At 37.9% G+C, this 15,263-nt stretch overlaps 1 protein-coding gene across 4 annotated transcripts in view; it reads right to left on the reverse strand.

Annotated features, from left to right (window-relative positions):
- Positions 1-15,263, reverse strand: part of PAX5 (paired box 5) — a 316,202-nt gene that overhangs the window by 109,234 nt on the left and 191,705 nt on the right. For 3 of the 4 annotated variants that reach the window (XM_089670900.1, XM_089670897.1, XM_089670898.1), the window contains exon 7: positions 8,246-8,356. The exons of the other annotated variant lie outside the window; for it this stretch is intronic. In XM_089670900.1, coding sequence (XP_089527026.1) covers positions 8,246-8,356 — 111 coding nt within the window. The remainder of the gene's footprint in view (positions 1-8,245; positions 8,357-15,263) is intronic. 4 annotated transcript variants of the gene reach the window in all.

Below are 15,263 nucleotides of genomic sequence, written 5' to 3' on the forward strand. Positions count from 1 at the left end.
TACTAAGCAACTCATTCACTCCCTTACCATATCACGACTTGACTACTGTAACTCCCTCCTCGCCAGCCTACCCCAACACAGGCTATCCCCGCTTCAGTCTATCCTGAATTCTACGGCCAGACGCATCCACCTTACTAACCGCACTGTATCCGCCACCCCCCTCTGCCAATCCCTCCACTGGCTTCCGATTGCCCAACGCATAAAATTCAAAATATTATCATCGACGTACAAAGCTGTTCATAACACTGCCCCAAACTACATCACCGATCTAATATCCATCTACCACCCAAAACCCACTCTCCGCTCCTCACAAGACCTCCTACTCTCTAGTTCCCTGGTCTCCTTCTCCCATTCCCATCTCCAGGACTTCTCCAGGGCTTCCCCCATCCTCTGGAACTCCCTACCCCAATCCATCAGACTGTCACCTACCCTCCTCACCTTTAGACGCACCCTGAAAACCCTTCTCTTCAGAGAAGCCTACCCAGCCCTCACCTAATTGCCGATCTCCTCTGCTCTTCCCACCACTCCATCCCCCACAGCTATTTCCTCCTGTACCACTATCCCCTCCCTCCTAGATTGTAAGCTTCAAGGAGCAGGGCCCTCGAACCCCTCATGTATTGTATTGTATTGTTACTGTACTGTCTCGTGTACTGTCTCCCATTATAATGTAAAGCGCTGAGCAAACTGTTGGCGCTATATAAATACTGTATAATAATAATAATGTGTCATTTACATTCCTTTTTTTTCCCCAGCACACTGCTTTCACCAGCATATCATTTACCCTTACTCTGTCTTCACTTCCAAACTCTTGATACCCTGCCATGTACAAACATTTGTGTAAAAGAGTACTGTGTACAGTTTTGTAATCATTAATCCAACAGCTTAGGTTATTCAATATCTAATGGAATAGAAACTTCAAATGTACAGTGATCACATCTGCCCATGCATGTAGTCATGAATTATGTAACTACTAATTTACCATGCATGATGTATACATGTAGCTGTGGTGCCAGATATCCAGATCCAGTGGACATCAATGTGTATTGATAAATCTCTTAAAAATTTGTCCAAACTCTGTAAAAGGGTGAGGCCCAGGTGGCCAAGGCTAAACTTGTGCAGCACCTTCAAGCTAGACTGCAGTGGCTGGGGGCTAGTGTGGGATTCTCTCCTTCAACAAGTTCTGACTTACTTGTAAATACTTGCAGTAGTATTGCCACTGTCTGCCATCAATCTATATGTCCCTCAATAACTTAGAATGTTTGCTCACATTATTTAGCTATATATACATACATATAGAGTGACCTGTGTCTTATCACAATTTTAAGGCTGAAAAGCAGCCCATCTTCTCTGTATTTACACCTAATTATCTTATCTTTGTATATACTGTTTTAGTATTTCATATTTTGTCATTCTTTCCTTTAATATCTAGTACTGGAAGAAATTACAGCATGGGTGTGGATGGTTGCTAATAGATTGAACTAAAGCAGGCCATACATGAGTCGAAAACCGAATTAAAATTCTTGTCGATCATCAAATTGTTAATTTTTCACATCATTAGTGTGCCAGCTGTGGCATGCAATTTTCGTGCCACATTCGAAAGTGCCTGATCCAACATGCTGGATTTTTTTAGAAAAAAGAAACAAATGATGGTACAATCATAAGAGCTATTTTCGTTTTTTGATCGACAGAACGTTGGGTTTTTGACTCGTCTATGGCCTGCCTAAAATATGTAGGACAAGAGAACATAACGGACCTACTGAGGCAGAAAAAGAAACACTGACTGTTGCCTGTATTTAGAATTTAGAGGTACGTACTGTACATCCTAAAATGCTATAGTTTTAAATGACAAATTGCCAGAAAAGCATTTTGTGAGCTGCTCTACAAGTGGTTGAGTATGGAAGGCATGCCAACTCAACAGAACAGTCCATAAAAACCTACATGGGATACGTTTGTTAAAACATAATAAATGTTCTTTATCAATAATGACATTTGAAATAGATGATAACAGTGGTTAATCCCTCTTTTACACATGGGGCTATTAGGATTTAACACCTCTCCTCACTTTTTTACCTAAACACTGCTATGTATTTGGTGTGAAATGCTTACCACACATCTGATTTTTTTTCACAGCGGGCAATCGTATTTTTTCAAATGTTTTTAAAAACAAACTCAAATTCCTTCCAAAACCAAAGTTCAGCTGGTGCAATCAAACCTCAGCATTACAAAGGAATTTTCCAAAGAAAAAATAATTCATAGCCAAACCTGTTTAGAATACAAAGATTGCATATGTTTTATATTTCTGTATTCTAAAAAACAATATACTGTACATATAAATAGCTGGATTTCCATTCCTCCTTTGTTTCTCATTTGTGTTTAATATCTGCATGTAAATGCCTGAAAATAGCATCTGTAATTGAGGATTATGAAGTATAGCCAGCTCCTGACAGGCTGCTAAGGAAGATGGATTATCCTCATTTTTCTATAAATTTTGTCAATTTTGGAATTCATAAGCTATCAAGACTGATCAAAATGTAACTGCACAGCTGTGTCAAAAAAGGAGAGGGAGAGAAAAAGAGAGCGAGAAAGGGGAAGTGGTGATGTTAGCTCCCTTGTTTCCCTTGTCCATATTGCAAACCTTGGTCCTCTGTTCTACTTAACTAGCAGCCAACCCCCCCACTCCCCACTTCCCAGCCTGTTCTTCTGCGTATTGGATGGGAATCATTCCAAGCTACTTGTTATTTACCTAAAAAAAGAAAATAAATAAAAACTATAAATACATTGAAAAGAACGCCAATGCTCTGCTGTGCTCTATTCAAATCGCAAAGTGTAATTTATTACATTTTCTCCCCTCTTTATTTATCCCTAAGTAGTAAACACAATTTCTATTCAGGGGGTTTATTATGTTCTACTCCTAGCAGACAATCACAGCACACTAGAGGCAATTGTTTAGACTCTTCCTCTCAATTTTCCCATTACTGGGAGTAAGTACTGTTGGGACTCTTTAATAGCCCGACTGCAGCCCATATCAATAACAGATGAGGTTTAATCGTCCAACACAAAAATTATTTAGGCTCAGAAAGGACATTCAATGTCATTTGCATAATGGCATTGCTATCCCGCGCACCTAACCCATCGTGCATAAACAAGGCCCGGGGACCATAAATAATAATAAATCATGACGTCTCTGCTTCTCTGGCTGTAATAGGAGCCACTCTTTGTTGAAATTATTTCACTAGAAAATGGGCACAGTAATTTTTAAGACATGTGGCATGCCACAAGGCAGTAAATCTCTTGCAAGCACACACATATACAATGAAAAGGCTGTCCCGTGAGCACAAAGCGGTGTGAATGAGAGATGAAAAATATTTGCATTTGCTGTTTAAATTGGCCTCAGTGATGCAGGGGAATAGAATACGAAAAAAGAAAAAGGCAAAACAATTGAACTGGCGGGAATCTGATTGTGTTAGGATGTGGCATTTGCTTATGTAAAGTATTTGTGGCATCTCTTCTAATTTACAAACACAATCACATGGATGTGGAAAATGACCCTTGGCTTACTCACAGAGGACTATTCCTATATATTATTTAAATAAGACTGAAGCAAAATGAATACTAGATCCTGAAGGCAATTAATGCCAAAATAAGAGCACGTCTAGTGCTAAACATTTACAATTTTTATTTTCTGTAGTTCATTGCAATCAAGGGAAGTCACGTGGCACACTTGGGTGGCCAGCTATACAAAGAGGGATGATGGTCACCTGAGCCATTCTGTAGTGGTTACAAAACCTTAAACAAAGACGCGTACCAGGTTAGGGGATCTTCTATTCTGCTAACATCAAAAAAGCAACATGGACTGCACCATTCAACATAGTGTTGCTGGTGGTGGACATGGCTAGAGCTTGTTGGTGCAACATTGGTTCCAAACAAACTGGCAGTCATTTGTGGGCATTAAAAGAACACTGAAACCATTTAGCTACACAGGTCTTCCTACTAAATCTGCCCTGGACTTGTGAGGCAGCATCACATCCCTGTACAAAATCTGAAAAACAAACAAGGTGGAAAAAGCAACTTCACATCTAACCACATAAATTGCAACTGCAAATACATGTCACCTATCACTTTTTTAGTTTTGTTAGAAATTTCCATGGATTCCAATTTTACTTTCTACAGAGCTGGAAATTATGTGTCATAAATGTTAAAGTTAGATAAATATATTGAATGATTTGGTAAATTTCAAAACTATATGATTGCTGTGAATTCAACAATCAAATCACTTAATAATCAGTATTAGTAATTCAAGAACATTGGGGAACTGGAGAGAGTACAGAGAAGGGCAACTAAACTGATGGGCATGGAGGAGCTCAGCTATGAGGAAAGATTAGAGGAACTGAATTTATTCTCTCTTGAGAAGAGGAGATTAGGGGGGGATATGATCAACATGTATAAATACATCAGTGGTCCATATAGTGAACTCGGTGTAGAGTTATTCACCCTGAGGTCATCCCAGAGGACAAGGGGGCACTCTTTAGGTCTGGAGGAAAAAAAATGTAATCTCCAAACACGGAAAGGTTTCTTCACAGTAAGAGCTGTGAAAATGTGGAATAGACTCCCTCAAGAGTTGGTTCTGGCCAGGTCAGTGGATTGCTTTAAAAAAGGTCTGGAATTTTTCGTAGATACACAGAATATAACTGTATACTAACATTTATAGGTAAAGTTGATCCAGGGAATATCCAATTGCCTCTCGGGGGATCAGGAAGGAATTGTTTTCCCTGCAAGAGCAAATTGTATCATGCTTTGCTGGGGTTTTTTTGCCTTCCCCTGTAGCAACTGTGGGTAAAGGATTATAATGTTTTGGGGTTTTTTTTATTAAATGGCTGAACTGGATGGTCTTTTTTCAGCCAGTCTAACTATGTAGTAAATAATCTTCTTACAATATGATATAATCATGTAACTGACTGAAAAAAAATGCTCCATTACAAAATAATTAAATCTCATGACCACCAGAAAGGGATTTTCTAGTATTAAATGGACACTCTTGTTCTACTGCAGTGGCCACCAAACTGCTGCCCCGGGGCCAGATATTGCCCTTTGCTTGCTTGTATCTGGCCCTTGGGGCACTGTTTAATTCACTGATACCAATAATGGGACATAATTTCCCCCACTTACACTAATGATGGGGCACAATTTCTCCCAATGACACTAACGATGGAGCACAGTTCCTCTGACACTAATGATGGGGCACAATTGCTCCCACTAATGCCAAAGATGGGTCATTATGTTTTCCCCACTGACTTCGGGAACCTTTCTACTGCCAATGGCAACAGTCCAGCCCCCCTAAAGTCTGAAGGACCGTAAACTGGCCCTTTGCCTAGAAAGTTTGAAGAACCCTGTTCTACTGCATAAACAACCTGATTACATTTTCTGAGGGCTGTAATGGTATGGTAACTACTTTGGTTTCTCTAAAAGAATGTCTCACTCATCCCTACTTAGCATTTTTTAGAATTCTGTAATTTAGATATCTAAACTGAGACAGGCTGGAATCCCAGCTGAGAGATATCCCTGCAGACAAAGAAAGTGTTAATTACAATTTGGCAATGTGTCCAACTTTAAAGTAAACCTGTGATTTGCTCATGCAGAGCAAAGAAACAGGTTCATTTTAATAGTACCCCTGCTAGAATATTATACTTATTATTATTAGTCCACTAGGCAGCCAGGAGTAAAGATCAGAGGTGTAAGCTTCAAGCTGCAAATGGTTGCAAAGCACTATTACTATAATGAGAAAGTAACATGTTCTCAATACTCTGAAGTATCAGGTATTTCTCTTTGCTCCTGTGGCCAAATGCAGTAGTTGGAAACCAAAAGAAAGGTAAGTATAACCTGCTGGTGGGCCTTTATTTAAAGTGAAACTGTTGCTTACCTTGCACGAGCAAAGCACAGGTTTACTTTAAATTGCACAGCTATAGAGATAGCTAAATCACAGAGAGATGAGCTTATTACAGAGCAGCTGCTATCTCACTGTCTAGTCACAGACTGGGTGCTGGTCTATAATGGGATGGGCTCAGAGGAAATGGGTTAAATGATGTTGACCTCATCCCAGAAGAGTGAATCTAGTGGTGGAAAAGAAGTAGTGCAGGGAACAGCTTTAAAAAGGTGAAAATTGCAAGCAGCGGCAAGAGCTGGAACATGTTACACATTCCATCCTAAATACAGGTGGAACATGTAACATGTCTCCAAAGGTGTACTTATCCTTGCATTATTTTGCCATTTATATCTAAGGAATCAGGACATATCACAACGTAATACTAATATATCAGTGTAGATTTATTCTTCAACCCTTTGAGGACCAAGGGACGTATTTGTCCCATGTTTTTAATTGCCTGTATCATCCGATTAAGAACTTAAAATACTTTTTTTATTTTTTTGGTTTGAGTCAAAATATTAGTTCTTATCAACAAATGGATCTATCTTTTTGCCAATTATTTCATGAAATGGCTTAGTTACAGCAACTGAAGTGTACGAACTTTAAAAACAAAAAATTGATTCTTTTGGTGTTCCGTAATCTTATGGTCCTCAAAGGGTTAATAACATGCTGCCACTGGCTACCTATATCCTGGATAAAAAATAATGTTGATCAGGCATGCATAATGGTTGTGTACTCCTAAAAGCCAATCAGATTCCAGAGATAATGAGGCTGATTTACTAAAGTAATTAAGACTTAACACTTTGCAAAGTGAATGTTCAATTTATTGAATAATGTAAAGCTGTGTTCATCTAATCATGAGAAGTTACTTTTTTATTTGTCATGCGAATTATTGTATATCTAAAGAAAACACAGCCTGAGCATTTTCACCAAGCTAAAGAAACATATACTTTGCAAAGGGAACACTGACTTTGATAAATTAACACTTTTTTGCTTTCTTTCTTTTTAATAAATCCTTATGTTAAGCTTTCACAGACACAAACACACACACACACACTCACAGACACACACATACATATATATGTGTGTGTGTATGTGTCTGTGAAAGCTTAATGTAAGGATTTATTAAAAAGAAAGAAAGCAAAAAATTTTAATTTGCCCATCTCTGTTAGGCGGTATATAAAATTATGTTGACCATGATTACTTAACATGGAAAATAAGCAATTCCTATTGCCATAACCATATTCCTATGTTGGCTATGCATAATTAAATAATATAGATAGTTGGTAGTCTCCCTGAACAGTACATCACTAAAGCATAAGTGCACAAAGGTAAATGATAGCCATTTTTAAATGATATTATGTTATTTATTTAACAAGACATTTTCTGTCATTTTTAAAATGTTTTTATTTTGTACTTTGTTTTCTGCTTTTGTAATTTTTGTACTTATGTTCAATCTCTAAACTAAAAAAGAATAAGAAAAATAAATTTGAAGTGCTAGTGAACCTGAGCGCCTCATAGGTGTCCTTTTATCATGCAGTGGTAAATGACCGCTGCTCAGTTCTCTGGCATTCTCAGAGGAGACAGTTCTCCCCTGAATGCCTGTTCATGAAGTGGTGTAGATCTCTTCTCCTAATGAGGAGAGAAGCGATCTACAAATGCTTTGAATGCTAGAAAATGGCTGCTGTTACTGTAATCTCACGAGATTACAATAAGAGATCAGTCAAACACACAGTTTACTAAGCAGTGGTAAATTACCGCTGCTTTGTTTACTGCTCCCCCGATTCTCCACCTCTAAGCTGGAGAATCTGAAGGAAGATTTTCACACAGAACGCCAGTGAGGGGCTGACATCGCTCCTTCATACACTGGTCATCTGTGAGCTGGGATGATCAGTGGAGAACATGTTCTCCACTGATCATCTCTGTTTACTAAACCACTAATGATCTGAGATCAGCAACCATTCTTAGGATCGCCGCTGATCTCAGTTGCATAAAAGGACACCATAGTCAAAACAGACAATAGCAGAATCTACTATTCTACCAGAAATTCTTTTTCAGTACCTTGGACAGCATCATAACAGAGGGATGAACTAAGTGTAAGTCAAATGCCTATTGTCACTGTAAAAACTTGAAAAATTTGAATTACAATAGTAATTGAATATTACTGAAATTAATATTACTGACCATAAAACTATTGTGAAAAATATAGTAAATTGCATTATTTTGTCATTAAAATGCAAAAGGGAAGTGAGAAATCCTCACAAAGAAAAGACTGTTTGGAAAGTAAGTCCCCTCCCAGCTCGCTTGTAAAGCAAGTGGACTTACCGGGGTTCGGCTGTGTGGCTCATGATGAAGGGAAAGTCGAAAATCGCGCCACTGAGCTGTCGAGCCGCCAGAAAACTCAACCTGTTCCAAACGTGGGAGCCAACGAACCTGCTGAAACCATAAGGTAATGTTCAGAACCAGATCACCCCCACTGTGATCGTGTTCTGATTGTGTTCTTGTTTATTTTTTTGCATTTAAAAGATGTCTTAACTCAAATGTTAAACTATAAAGTATATTTAGTTTGATATTCCCACTTACATTTACAGTTTCCCATCATACTGACTGATTCATTTCCCAACATGCAGCATTAAAACAGCAAATTATGTGCATGCAGTCCAGCACATGGCCCTATCACAGTTTCAGATTCCATGAAATGATTTCTGAAATAGCAGTAGCTTTAATAAACCTGACTCATAAAGAGACATAAAATTATTTTGAGCTACAAGCAAAAAATTACCTAGAAGACAATAGAAACCCCCACATACATCAGATGTTATAATAAAACAATTGACTATTTATCAAAAACTTCAAATGTAATACATAATTGTAAGATGGTACTAACCGCACCCCTTAAAATAATTAGAAGCTACAACCATCTAACCTGTACTATTCCCTCAAGTAAAAGTCTCAAAAAAAGATATTACATGCATATACATGATATATTAGATACAATCAAACAGAACATTAATATCATATATAATATAAAGATACAGCATATTATCAGATATGATTTTGAAAAAATGCAATAGGAAGTATACTAATGGGAAATTAAATATCTGTGTAATTGTCTGCTTCTATTTTTTTTTTTTATATTCTTTATTTGTTTCAATATTTGTTTGTTTTATACAACATATATTCACTCATATATGCAGTTGTTTTTTGTCCATCTTTGCCCTGCTTTCTGCTTAGATTTCTTTTTGCTTAAAAACAAACACTTTTGTGATCATCCAAAGCTAAAGTGCGCACAGTCTGGGCACAGGTTCACTTTAAAGTTAAAGTGATATGGCCTGAGATGTTTCCTGCGTAATAGCAGTGCTAAAGTTCAGGCACCTTGAATTAAATGCCGTTTCATTGCTAATCCCCACCCCTTTTTATTGGACCCCACCCCTTTTTATTAGATTGCCAAATGCCATGTGTTTTATTGGTAATAGAGGTTCTGAAATTTTAAAGCTGGGTGATAAACAATAGAGCTTAATTTAAGTTTTGGCATTTGTAAAGACCCTTTGTACTGTATGGGCCCAAGGGTGCTCTGCAGGAACATGGGGATTACACTAAAGACTAATACTCATACCTGCAGACACTTTAACTACTTGCATACTGGGCGCATTTGTCCCCTTCCTGCCCAGGCCAATTTTCAGCTTTCACCGCTTGTCACACTTTGAATGGGAATTGCGCGGTCATGCAACCCTGTACCCAAACAAAATTTTTATAATTTTTTGAGACAGATAGATATTTCTTTTGGTGATATTTAATCACAACTGGTGTTTTTTATTTTTTGCTAAACATACTAAAAAAGACTGAAAATTAAAAAAAAAAAAGTTTTTCCTTAGTTTTTGTTATAAAATGTTGTAAATAAGTAATTTTTGTTCTTCACTAATGTGTGCTAATGAGGCTGCAGTGATGGGCACTGATAGGCTGCACTGATGGGCACTGATGAGGAGGCACAGATAGGTGGCACTGATGAGGAGGCACTGGTAGGTGGCACTGATGGGCATTGATAGGCATCACTTGTGGGCATTGACAAGCATCACTGATGGATACTGAAAGGCAGCACTCATATATGGCACTGATAAGCGGCATTGGTGGGCAATGATAGGTGGTACTGATAGGCGGCACTGACTGGCACTGATTGGAACTGTTAGGCGGCACTGATTAGAACTGTTAGGTGGCACTGATGGGTACTGATAGGCAGCACTGATGGGCACAGATAGGTAAAACTGACTGGCACTGATAGGTGGCACTGACTGGCACTGAAAGGCAGCTCTGATGGGCACTGATATGTGGTATTGACATGCACTGGTAGGCACTGATATGTGGCATTGATGGGCACTGGTGTTTGGCATTGATGGGCACTGACAGGTGGCATTGATGGGCACTGACAGGTGGCACTGATGGGGCTACACTGATCATCAGGGCACTGATCATCAGTGCCCTGATGATCAGTGTAGATGGCCCCTCTGAGGACTGCTGATAATCTGGATTTCCTTGTTAGAGTGATAGGCCAGGGGAATCCTGATCTGTCCCACGCACCACGGATGCAGTGTGAAGGCAATGGCCATCACATTTAGGAACAAACTTATTCAGCCCACAATCCCACCCACATTCATGCCCATTCACAACTATAATTTTCATTGCACAACAGGAAATGTAGTTTGCTCCAGTGGTGCAGCACACTAAGCAGACATGACACAGATGTTTCCTTGATACTTACTTGTTGGGTGCCTGTGCAATGCTGCACTTTCTCTATTTAAATGATGACATCATGTGCTAGAAAAAGAGACTTTTTTTTCAAAAACTAGGAATTTTTGATAAAAACAATAATCACATTTGTTTTATACACTGGGACAGGAAGTTATGGTCCAAATTTTAAAATATCCTGAAGTTCAGCTTTAAGGCTTTCTAAGCCTCATTGCAAATGCATTATGTGATTGAGTACATTCCATTTATAAGCCCTTTCCCTATGGGAACCCATTTGCCTCTTAATAATGTACTGAGACTCCACAGTACATCCAAGAAACTTAACTCCTTGTGTCTCTCTACAGCACATCTTCCCAGTGGCACTTCAAAAATTATTAAATTGCTCTTGTCCCTTTAACACTTAACGTTTTATATTATGTTTTACATTTACATTTTTAACATTTAAAATTTTTTTACTTCATGCATTTTCTAATAATCAAGTATCTACCTTTATTACATATTTGTTCTTGGCTCTCAATTATGTTTATGACTTAAAGCAGAGTTCCAGCTGAAAAAAAAGTCAGCAGCTACAAAAACTGTAGCTGCTGACTTTTAAAATACAGTCACTTACCTGTCCCTTGGTCCAGCGGTGTCCTCACCACCGCTGGTTTCACCAGCCATCTTCTTTCCCTGGCGCCAGCATCTTTAGTGTGGGCACCCGGCTGTGACAACTTACAGCTCCACAGCCGGGTGCCCTTTGCGCATGTGCAAGAAGTGCTGCACTTTGTGAATGGCCCCCTAGTCTTTTGGGACCTGTCACATGTCCCAGAAGACTACAGGGAGGGAGGACAACTTCTACTTCCGAACGCCTAGACGATCGCAGCGGAAGTGGGAGTGGGTTCTTGTCAAATTCGGGTACCCACTCCCCAAAGGTGCCAATCCTTAATGGGGAGCGGGAGACAAACACTTAAAGCAGAACTTCCCCTTTTGGCTGGAACTCCACTTTAATAATATCAATCTACGTTGCTTTCATATACTTATTAGAGTTTGTATGTTTTATTTTTGTGGGAAATAATAAATTATTTTTAGATTATTTGCTAATAATTACACTTTAAGAAATGGATTCAGAGATTTATGACACATATGTATTGTTTATACAGTATGTATTCATTAAATTATGTATGTTTGTCCTGATGACCATTGTCACAGAGACACAAAGTAATGCAAAACCAAAATGTAAAGCCTGTCACTAGAAAAAGAGATAAGAGGAAAAGTTTCAACAGGGACACCTGCTCCGGTGACAACTTTCTAATAGGATAAATCCTATTTCTTTTCATTTCATGCTTTGTTTCTGGGAGAGGAAGAAATCAAAATCTCCTCACTTTGACACAACAAAAATAAACTTACTGGGGTTTTAACTCTTCCCTACTATATTCAAAACATAACAGTTGGCTATTTATACACTTTAATGATATACCCTGGATTTGTGTTCTATATATTTGCCATAATAATTATTTAAAGGAATGATGCAGATTTGGGGATTGTTGTGTCTAAATATGTTTCTAGTTGACATCTCTATATATTTTAAATGGATCATTCATTTTTTTCTTATTTTTTTTTATATGCAGTAGTTGATTGTTGTATCAATTTCTAATGCAGGGGTTTTGTGGGGTAATTTTTGGTTGCAGCTATATGTAATACAGTTGTTACCCAAGGCTAGAACACCCAGGTATTACACAACCCAAATCTTCTTTAGAACAGACAAGGGGCGTATTTATAAAGCAGTAAATTTGACATCCACCGAACATTTACTGTACTTGAATCTAACAGGTGCATGTGTTTATATAACAGTAATTGATTCACCACCAGTAAATGTTTGAGGAAAGTTACATTTACTGCTTCAGAAATATGTCCCAAAGTTGGTTCTATTTCACTTATTAGGTCTCAGAAAATGTATCCCATTTCAGTTATGGGTACTTACAGTACTCTTTTTTTAATCAGCCTGCATTAAGATTACTTAGAAGAACCAATTAAAAAAGTACAGCTTGATGGTAAAAAAGAAAGAAAATTACTGCAGTTTTAATTGACTAAACTACAGTTGGATTGCCTGCGGTATTACTGAATGCCACCTGAAGAGAAAAGATGGACTTGTAGTGCTGAGCAGGGTAAATGCAGGGTAAGCAATATAGGCTGGTTTGCATTTATGGAGTGTGACATGTACATTAAGAGCCCAGTAACCCTGAAGGGCCCATGAAATCTTAAAAATGTGTATTACATGCTTTTTTTCAGTCTAGAAAAAGCAAGTCTAAAGGACCAGAACTTAGTGCTAAAGAAAGTTTTTCACATAGCCTAATCTTACAGCAGGACTGTAGCTATTGTTTTTAAATGTGAGCTAATGTCTAACATTTAATCAAAGTTTACTACTTTTATTTTGTTATTTGCAGCTTTTGCCATGCTATAAATGCCTGGTGATCTAACCAGGAATTGTGCCTTTCTAAGCCTGGTTGATGATGCTGTTTCCCCAAGGTGAAGGCACCCTTTAGAATTCTGCTCAATTTTGAGGCACCCCATTCTAAAATGTAAAAAAAATAAACTAATAGTTTTATATAATGCAGCAACATTTACACACGTAGGACACACAAGGTTAGAGATGATCTATTCTTCCATAGAAAATACACATTTGCACACTTGTACTGACTAGTAATGCAGGGTTTCCCTTCTCTCTCAGTTTCTTTTCCTCATTCAACTAATGTGACCCCAGTGCTGATGGAGAGGAGCAGGGAAGGGGCAAACAAAGATGCTGTGCAGGCACCCGACATCCTTATCACACAATAACGTCATTGGTTGTTATGACACCAGCGGCTAGAAGGTTGTAATGGTGTACAATGAAAACCTGTGGCATTGTGTAACTAAAGGACAGGCTTCATCCACTCACTGGCTCATATACAATTTATGGGCAATTTTTAGGCATTTTGCCAAGGCACCCCTGAAGAAACCTGAAGACACCCCAGGGTGCCTAGGCACCCTGGTTGAAAAAGGCTGGACTAGATTGCTGGGTTGTTTTCCATGTTGACGCTGGTAATTGCTAATACTCCTCCTTTTCAATACCAGTAAGAACTGGCCATGCCTACCTCCACCTCCCCAAGGCATAGTGATTGGCAGCATCACACTGATCACGTTACCAATGGAGAAGAGAAGAGCTGCATAAGTAGTACAATGGTTGTCTCATCAATGCCTCCTCTTAGCTCTGGCAACCTAAAGAGCACTGTAGTCCTTGTGCTGATGTTAATAAGAGGGGCTAAGAGGGTGGTTTCTACTAATAGGTGGACTTCTACTAACAAGTGAACTTTAATTTGCTACTTTTACATTAGGGATCTCTTATTATTAGGAACAACATATATAAGGAAACAAATGTATTTTTTAGTAAAAAAATTTTTAAAATAGAAAAATAAGAATACCTTATTTTAACCTGCCTGTTAATAAAAAAAAAGTTAGTAATCTCTCCCATATTTGAGTCTAAATAGGAAACAAAACCAGTTTAAATGCATGTATAGGAATCTTGAATAATATGATAAACTTGGAAAAAAAACACAAATTATAAATCAATAGCTGTCAGGTGAAAAGTGTAATGCAAGTGACATAGAGAATCAAGCACCTTTCCCTAAAAATTAGCAGTTCCAGCATTTAGATTGCAGTTCATTAAACAAATCAGCAGGTATGTTGGCATCAGTATAGATTTATATAACTCGCTTTTCTTATAGCTGCAGGAGATAAGTCAATATTCCCATATTTCCAATATTCTTACTGCCCCCATGCCTGTGTTTTCATATGCAAGTCATCTAATTGGTTACTGTTTCTTCCCTAGCTATCAATTTTCATCAAAATACAAACAATCAAAAGATTAAATACCTTAACCAAAATACATTAATATTTCATCTGACTGTTGAAATATGATGCTATTCAAAATAAAGCTTAACAAATCAAATAATCCTTCTAGCCAAACAATATACATACATTAATAGAGAATGTTACTGTGTCTGAACATCTTGCGCAAAGCTATTTCAGCTTCCAGGGGTTTGCTTGCTATTAGAGGTTACTTTTCCATGTGTTGTTTAATAGTAGATCACTACGAAGACCTGAAAATCTTCTGCAGGTCAATTTCAGCACCAATTCATCTGACCTTCTGTCAATAACATTTGAAAGCTATTAGAGGATCTACAGCACATTAGCTGGTGAAATGGCTCATCTCATGACATGGAAAGAGCTCTGATAAAACAAATGAGGTGTCAAAACAAGTGAATTTTCTTACACAGAAATTGCATGTGTTTTTCCATTAGGACGATATTCAAATGTTGGCAGATAATTCTAGTTCACACTTTTTTCAGTCTGTATGTAAACTTCCAGGGGCACCCCAGAGAAATTTAATGGTTATTTAAACATGCTGTTTTAACTCAAAATACAGGTGTAATTTATTGGGGAGTGTATGTCAGAATATGTCAAAGTAGAGGCTTACTGTATAATGCTATCTCAGATATTATAAACTAATGTCTTCTATATGCTATTTACGCTAAAGAAAAAAAACTATTTTGTTTAACTTGCATGAATGAATGTTGGTTTTATA

This window comes from Staurois parvus, unplaced genomic scaffold, assembly GCF_062004578.1.
Source record: "Staurois parvus isolate SC_StPar_1 unplaced genomic scaffold, SC_StPar_1.0 ptg000096l, whole genome shotgun sequence".
Taxonomy (NCBI): Eukaryota; Metazoa; Chordata; class Amphibia; order Anura; family Ranidae; genus Staurois; species Staurois parvus.